At 31.6% G+C, this 8,236-nt stretch overlaps 1 protein-coding gene across 1 annotated transcript; it reads right to left on the reverse strand.

Annotated features, from left to right (window-relative positions):
• Positions 1-347: 347 nt before the first annotated feature.
• Positions 348-3,826, reverse strand: LOC149481442 (cuticle protein 3-like). Its single transcript, XM_089704745.1, has 4 exons — positions 3,772-3,826; positions 3,303-3,546; positions 2,182-2,409; positions 348-508 (listed from the first exon to the last, which is right to left on the reverse strand). The coding sequence occupies exons 1-4, from the start codon at positions 3,778-3,780 to the stop codon at positions 417-419; spliced, it is 573 nt and encodes a 190-aa protein (XP_089560871.1). The 5' UTR covers positions 3,781-3,826; the 3' UTR covers positions 348-416.
• Between the last annotated feature and the right edge of the window lie 4,410 nt (positions 3,827-8,236).

An 8,236-nucleotide genomic window follows, 5' to 3' on the forward strand; every position in this document is an offset into this window, starting at 1 on the left:
AACATACCCAAAAAAAAAAGATAATAATATATCTCGCATCGTTATACATGAGTACATGACGTAAATATGGATTATTTAAGTTCCATACCCCTACTTAATATCATAAATGCGAAAGTATCTCTGTCTGTCAGTCTCTTCTTAACACCTAAACCACTGAACCTATTTGGATAAAATTTGGTACAAAGATAGCGTAAGATCGAGAAAAGACATAAGATAAATTTTATCCCGTAAATCCCACGAGAACGGGAACTATATGCGGGTTTCCTTGAATACGCGGCCGTAGCCGCAGGTGGAGAGCTAGTAAAAAATAATAAATATATTTTCATACGTGAATAAAACAACAGAAAAACAATCATAGGAACTTTTATTGCTAGCATCAACAAAATAAACAACAAATTACAACCAATTTAAAGCAGTTAGTGATGGTACTCGTTGTGTTGCGCGGGCGCATAGCCCTCCTGTTGGTAACCCTCGTTGTAGTAGGCTTGGTGCTCGTCGCGGTAGTGACCTGTAAATAAGTATTAGTATTTCTGTAGTAGAATAAGTAATAGAGGATGATTGATGATTAAAACAGAATTTTTACAAATTACAGTCTCTGTTTATAAAGCACTAGCTTTCCGCCCGCGGCTTCGCCCGCGTTTTCAAAGAAAAACCCGTTCCCGTAGGATTTCCGGGATAAAACCTATCCTATGTCCTTTCTCGGGTTTCAAAATATCTCTATACCAAATTTCATGCAAATTGGTTCAGTAGTTAAGGCGTGATTGAGTAACAGACAGACAGACAGAGTTACTTTCGCATTTATAATATTAGTATGGATAGTCCACATATAAGGAACAGGTACCTATAAAGTTAGTTCCATTTTCAACTCAAAAATGGTGCAAATAATAATTTGCATTGCATGTTTAGCCAAGGATTTATATACCTAATGGACTGAGACCAAGAATTATTAAATTAATTAATTAAAACGGTCTCCGACCATAATCGATTTATTGGATTAATGAATTAAAATTTATATAAATGATTCGTTCAAACATTCACTTCCAAAATCTACTTCTCTTACTCACAATCTTCCATTAACAAAAAAAAAAATCAAAATTTTCTTTGCAAGAACATAGCAAATTGCATTTTACAGACTTTTATACTAAACTAGCGGTCCGCCCCGGCTTCGCCCGTGGTACATATTGACGTTTTCTCTACGTAAGAACCATCCTGGCACTTCAAGGAATATAATAAAAAAAGAATTAACGAAATCGGTTCAGCCGTTCTCAAGTTATGCGCTTACCAACACATTTTGCGATTCATTTTTATATTATAGATAGATGTAGTTAATACTGTAAACGAGCAGAGGTTAGATTCAAAGCAACAATCAATTATTTAACACGGATATCAAAACTATAATTTAAATAATTGAACTTGGAGATTTTAAGGAAACAAGTGATTAAATAATTAAGTTTAACTACACTTAACAAGGTTGATGAGTAAACGGAATAATAATTTGTAATGGTTACGATTAAGTTTTGATCATGTATCGGAAATAGTTACGTAGTAAAACACAAATATAATCCTACTTCCTACTAAAATTATAAAGGCGAAAGTTTGTATGGATGTTTGTTACTCTTTCACGTAAAAACTACTGAATGGATTTGAATGAAACTTTACCACAATATAGCTTATACATCAGAATAACACAGTTTTATCCCGGAAATCCCACGGGAACGGGAACTATGCGGGTTTTCCTTTGAAAACGCGGGCGAAGCCGCGGGCGGAAATCTAGTTTATGTATAAAAATAATGTTCTTGGAATTCATTCCAATAGCTACATTTTCTTACACTCACCATTTTTTTGGATTAGAGAATTCTACTGAGTAAAGTCAAATATAATCTATTTCACTGATCGATTTAACTTCACAAGTAAGGTTATAAAACTTTTATTGTATTTACTAATCTGTGCTTCTGTGTCCTTCTAAACGAAATGTTTTGTATAGGTAGTCGCCGAGAATCTACTACATCTCCTAGTGCAGCACTAGAGCACTGCTCGAAACTCATTTAAGATTTTAAAATATTGACCAAAACTTTCTACGTAATTGAAAATTTCCCCTAAACCTAGCCCCATATATTTTATTGAATTATTTACAGTAGTAAGTGTTTTTACATAATATTATTAAATGAAAGTACTACAAACCGTCATCAGAAATCCCGCTAGCTTCGTCTCTAGCATTCTGTTCCAGGCTCTTCAAGATGGCGTCTGGTATCGGGGGTGGGGTGGGGAGGTGGGCACCCTGCGGTCTGAAGCCGTGCTCGTCAGCTGTGTATGTGACGGTGTAAGTGTGGCCGTCGTCACCGGTGTAAGAGAAGGCCCCTTCGGCTGCTGTGCCGTGGGTCACTTGACCGGCTTCTTGCGCTTTGATACCTGGGAATTTGTTTAGGGCTATTAAATCGTATTGAAAGGGCAGATTAGGGAATAAATTATATACATATATGTAATAATATGCATCTATTAAGGCGATTAAATGAAGTATCAAAAGGACGGATAGGTTGTAGGCCAACAATATTTTAACTACGGCCGTTTATAGGCGCTTTTTCTAGTCAGATAATTAAATGACTCGTTGTCATTGAGATAATATTAATAGGAGACGACACCGCCTACATCACTTATGTTCCACTCAACATACGTCATGTGACGTATGTTGAGCGGTATTTTTTAATGGTTTTAAAGTGAAACGCATCAAACATGCCTTCGTGTGTGTTACGATATTGCACAAATAATACAAATAATACGGAAAAGTGCAAAGGAATAACTTTCATCGTTAAGTACCTAACTAGATAATAATTTTTAAAACTTAGTTAGAGCAAAAAAATGGCGCACAGATTTTGTTCGTGGTGTCTCCTCCATACGTAGTAATATTATTATCTCAATGCTCGTTGTATTATTCTTGAGTATAGGTAGACACGGTACTATAACGTCTATAACTAAACTGGAAAGTTTGAATTTAGTTATTACAATAATTAATTAATGGCAATTATTTTAGCGAATAAATTCATTCAATATATATAAACTGCTGAAATAAAATTTTAAAACACTGACAATGTTTCAATTACTTACGTATATATTTTCACTTTAGGTATATAATTTTTAATAATAAATTAGGTACTTAGGTATCTATATAAAAAGCATCAATATTTTATAATATTTCGTACATAATTAATACCTATGAAAAGTTTTCCGCCAAAATTTAACCAAACATATTATACAGACCTACATACCTACTTAAAATAGAGCTTAAAATTAATAAATTAACTTACCATTTTCAGTTTCATAAGCATACTGGTAATTATGGCCGTTATTCTCTGAGTGATAGTTCAGTATCCTCGCGGTTTTTTCAGCCAATGGCCGCTGTCCGTAGCCATGCTGTGATTGGTCAGGATACACCGCATGTTGCTCCACGCCCTGTGATTGGTAGATCTCCGTGTTGTAGTGCTCTGGTTGATAGACTTGGCTTGCTGTTGCAGCAGCGGATGCTGCAATGATCGCGGTTATTGATGTGAACTGAAAAAAAAATATTACAAATTATAAAAAGGGAATGAAAATTGCAAGTTATAAAATATGTTGAGATAAATATGTCTTGTTAAGTTGTTAATAAAATAACTGTTTACTCCTTAGAAATATTAAATAACTATTGTTTACAAATGTTTCTAAAATTAAAATTAATTAATTGTTATTTATATTTATAAATGTTTTAAATATTAATGAATTTATAAATATTTAACTAACAATTTTCATGGTTAGTCCGAGTGTACTTGACTAGTTGGAGAGAAAAAAATTTCTTGTCCGACTTTGTACTGAAGTGTTTTTATATAGCACTGTAACGAAGTCGCAAGTGCTTTGCTACTTGTTGTACCACAGTGACTACGAACTTGTCTAATTTTAGAAAATACATATTTTTTTTTTATAAAGACCTGTAATAATGGTTTTTGTAGATAGATTCTTCGTTACATTAAATTCGCAATAGACTATTAAAATGTGATTTGTTTACTTGCATGAGAAAGTAGAGCTTTTAATTTACATTCATCAAACATTTTTGTTACTCAAAAATATATTATTAAATTTCTCGTTATATTATAGATGTGCTATTATTACTTTTAAAATTAGTCAAAACTTTTCGTACATGTAATGATAGAAAAGCCAAAATCGGTATACGGTGGTTTTAAGGTATCTAATTATTTTCTAAAATATATATTTCAAAAAAAATAAAATACTTAAGTCTCAAATTTGGTGAAGTCCAAATTTTACACATTTGGACACGAGATCGGTTAGGTAATATGAGATAACGAGATGCGCCCGACCACTGAGCAAGTGGAGCGGCGTAGACCTTACAATTATAGACTTCCCATTCTATATAAGTATAAAACGATTTTTGGGCGATGTTTATTTTTTGGTTCGCTATAAAATTACCTTTAAATTATGAATTTATAAATCGCAGTATAAAAAGACGCAACGTCAATCAAGAACACAATTATAAATTCTATTGTTGATATATCAATGGAAAAAAATAGCAATTCTTTTCGATATAAAAGATATGGCTACGTGTAATGGATAGCTATTTAAAAAAATCTGCATAATGGAAAAACTCAAACTAATAAGGTAAAACTATTCAAGAATTGTAAAAGCATAAAATAAGTTATTTCAATGCAAAATAATTGATCCTAACAGTATTCTGAACATATTGAGAATTTTAGGAAAAGACAGAACATATTATTACATTTATGCCTATATACATTTTATGCCTATGTTTCTTTTCACACAAATATCATTATCAATGTTACCATTGAGGTCCTACTTAACAAACAGGAAATAAAAGAGTCACATCTATTCGATGGTTTATAAAGTGTTCAAATACATCCAATGAAAAATAATATTTATTAATTCGACGTGTCCTTTCTAAACATTACGAGCTCTTCTTACATCTCACTCACACTTTCAAAGACGCCAAAATTCGTACTTCATAATGAGATCAAATGTTCGTAACTTGTATAATTTGTAAAAGCGTGTATACACTTGCTATAATTAACACAGTGACTTAGTGGTTATAGCCTAAGTAGTTTCTTCATGATTTGGGTCATGGAATTGATGATTTTTTTCTAACTTAATAACTTTTTTAATTATGATTTTTCTATCTAACTGTAAGTATTACTTTGTGTTGTTTTATCAAAATGAAGTTCGTACAATATACGATGTTATATTTGAATTTACTACAACGTAATCATATGTTTTTATTTCTTGAAGAACATTTTATAGGGTTGCATTGAAATAATAATTATATGAATAAAAATCGAACCCGATTACATAACATAACATTAAATTTAGTACAGAATCAAATGATATCAAAAGCTAATGTGAAAGCTCTTTAACATTGATATAATTACAAAATTGCAATCTCATATCCGCTAATAGTCACGTGTAGAAGTCACACGGATACTGTGTTGTGTACCAATATCTAAATATAATATGTAAAATACTCGAAATCAAAAGAAAGTGTAAATTTCAGAAAATACACAAAGGCAAAGGATTTTTATATAGGTATTTTAAAAATGTGTCTTTTCTGCAATTTTAGTATTTACTTCAAATATAGCTAACTGATTTTATAGAACAAACACAAATAGCTGTTTTCATAATGGCTTTGTAAACAAAAATAACATTTAATTACTAGGAATAATAAAATTATAATTGTCAAAGATAATTGTAAAGATTATGAATTTCATTTACATAATAATAGCTTTGAGATTTAAGATCTTAATTAAAAATATTGTTACGTCTTTTGACCTAAATTGTAACTTAAAAAAAATTAAGGAGAAAGTCATGTGTCAAACTCTTTAAAAATGTAGTGAAAACTTTTTCTTTTTTATTTGTTTCTGTAAAAAATTCTCGTGTCACAATGTTAGTTACCATTGACATACCACTCTTTCGAAATTACTGGACCGATTCACATGAAAGGAGACGATTTTTTTTGTTTGGAGAATAGGCCCACCTCAATTTCTTAGCGTATATTAATGAAATGTGTGTTAATTTGTTCCTTGAAGTCCCCAGATTACAGTGGTGACATTACTTTTACATGTTTTAACCGGAATCTTTAGAAACACGATGTGCAAACATTACCTCATTCCTACATTAAAACTAACTGATAATGAGCGATTTGTCTTGTGTGACCCATCCGAATCATTGGGTATAATATATTTAAATGAATGAATAAATAAATATTAGAAAACATCACATACCATCATTCCAAGCTCGGAAATCGGAAACAATGAAGTTACCACAAACACAGAGACCCGATTTGGTTATAAATAGTATAGAAAATAAGTGATATAAGTGTGTGTACCTCAAGTTTCTGGACCTTATGCGATTTTAGCGAATGGGAAAACTGATTAAATAAGAAATTATTAGTTAAGTAGGTAGGTAGGTACGTGATTTATGACTAGGAGTAGGTACATAATATGTATTAGGATAGGTAGCCATTTGCACAGCTATACTATTATTCATGTTCTATTGTAATATTAAACGCTCTTAATTTGTAGCAATTACATTTTAAAATAGGAAATAAAAACATTGTTTATGTTAAAAACATTACAACTACGACAGGATTCAGGAAGAATCTGACGTCTATCAAAGCAGCCAATAGATGTAACGTTTCGTTACACGGATTTTTTTAGCTTAGTAGAAACAAACTGTTTTATTTGATTAATTACAGGATTTAAAATCGCTATCAATCATATTCTTCCATATAAATAAGAATAAAAACAGTTTCTAAAGTGGTTTATTGAAGGCATTTTTTTTCGCTTTTTGGTTTTATTTTCATTCTATCGATAAAAACGTTTCGTTCCAGTTTTTTTTAAATGTTGGCCATTGTTCTTGGTTTGTAGACAGCACACTACAGCAGGGATGATATCAAAATAAGGCTTTTTAATTCGATTTCATGATTCCGGTTTCGTTTGTAAAACAACGAAGTTACAAAATTCATAATATAATTTTATATTTTTACACGTTTTTTTTTATGACTATACGTTACCGAGTCTTGGTGGGCCCACAAAAAATAGTCTCCTTTTGTGTGTGAAAATCTTTAGAATCTGAGAATCGGCCAACATCTTTTCATATCCCTAAGTGATAAGAGTAAGGCAGAACAACGTATACCGGGACAGCTAGTTTTAGGCTAAATTTCTATCTATACTAATAATAGTATAAAGCTGAAGAGTTTGTTTGTTTGTTTGAGCGCGCTAATCTCAGGAATTACTGGTCCGATGTGAAAAATTATTTGAGTGTTATAGAGAGCCCATTTATCGAGGCAGGCTATAGGCTATATATCATCACGCTAAGACCAACTGGAGCGGAGCAATGCGGGTGAAACCGCGGAGCACAGCTAGTCCATAATAAAATAACGTTCTACATACCGTAATATAGTATGAAACGTTAGCGAAGATTTCAACCTGTTATTGATATTTTGAAATTTTATTGTCTTACCAATGTTAACGCAATGCCTCGATCGTATAATTTATGATACAATGGATTACAGAGTAACTTTATATAGAGATATGCTTTCATCTAATTGAAAAAAAAAATATATATAAGAGAAGCACCTAATTGAAGTGATAACTGCAATTGTTTATATGTATATTACAAAATACAATGGAATACATTTTGCTGAATTTGATACGGATATGGAACATCTCTATTAATTATGCCTATTGAATAATTAATGTAATGTCAACATGTCCAGCATCACTGCTGATCAACTGTTTCTCAACAACTAATTATTTAAAATGTAAAAAATTACAGTAGTAAACAACTTAGAATCATCACTACCCTATTCATGCTTAGATCTTTAAAACTACGCAAAGGATTGCATAAGAGGGCTTCAAGAGATATATGCTTGTGTGAAAATAATTTACTTAGCTACCAAAAGCCGGGGCGCAACGTTTGTATAAATAAAAATATTAGTCTCTACACTCACATTACTCTGTGCACATTGTACACACAAACAATGAAAAGTCGAACAAGATGCAACAATTTGTTTCGCTAATTACCCGAATAACGCGGTACAGACGAATTTATTTAATGAGATTTAGAGCTTTTGTTTATATGAAATTGTTTTATTATGTAGAGGTTTTTTGCGATCATTTAACTTCTAATAAACAAATCGTATAGTTTGTTAATTCTTTGATGAATGTTTTTTTTGATGAACCTT

This window comes from Colias philodice, chromosome 16, assembly GCF_061535455.1.
Source record: "Colias philodice isolate Cphi_HAF_F1 chromosome 16, ilColPhil1 Martin Lab GWU primary, whole genome shotgun sequence".
NCBI classification, from domain to species: domain Eukaryota; kingdom Metazoa; phylum Arthropoda; class Insecta; order Lepidoptera; family Pieridae; genus Colias; species Colias philodice.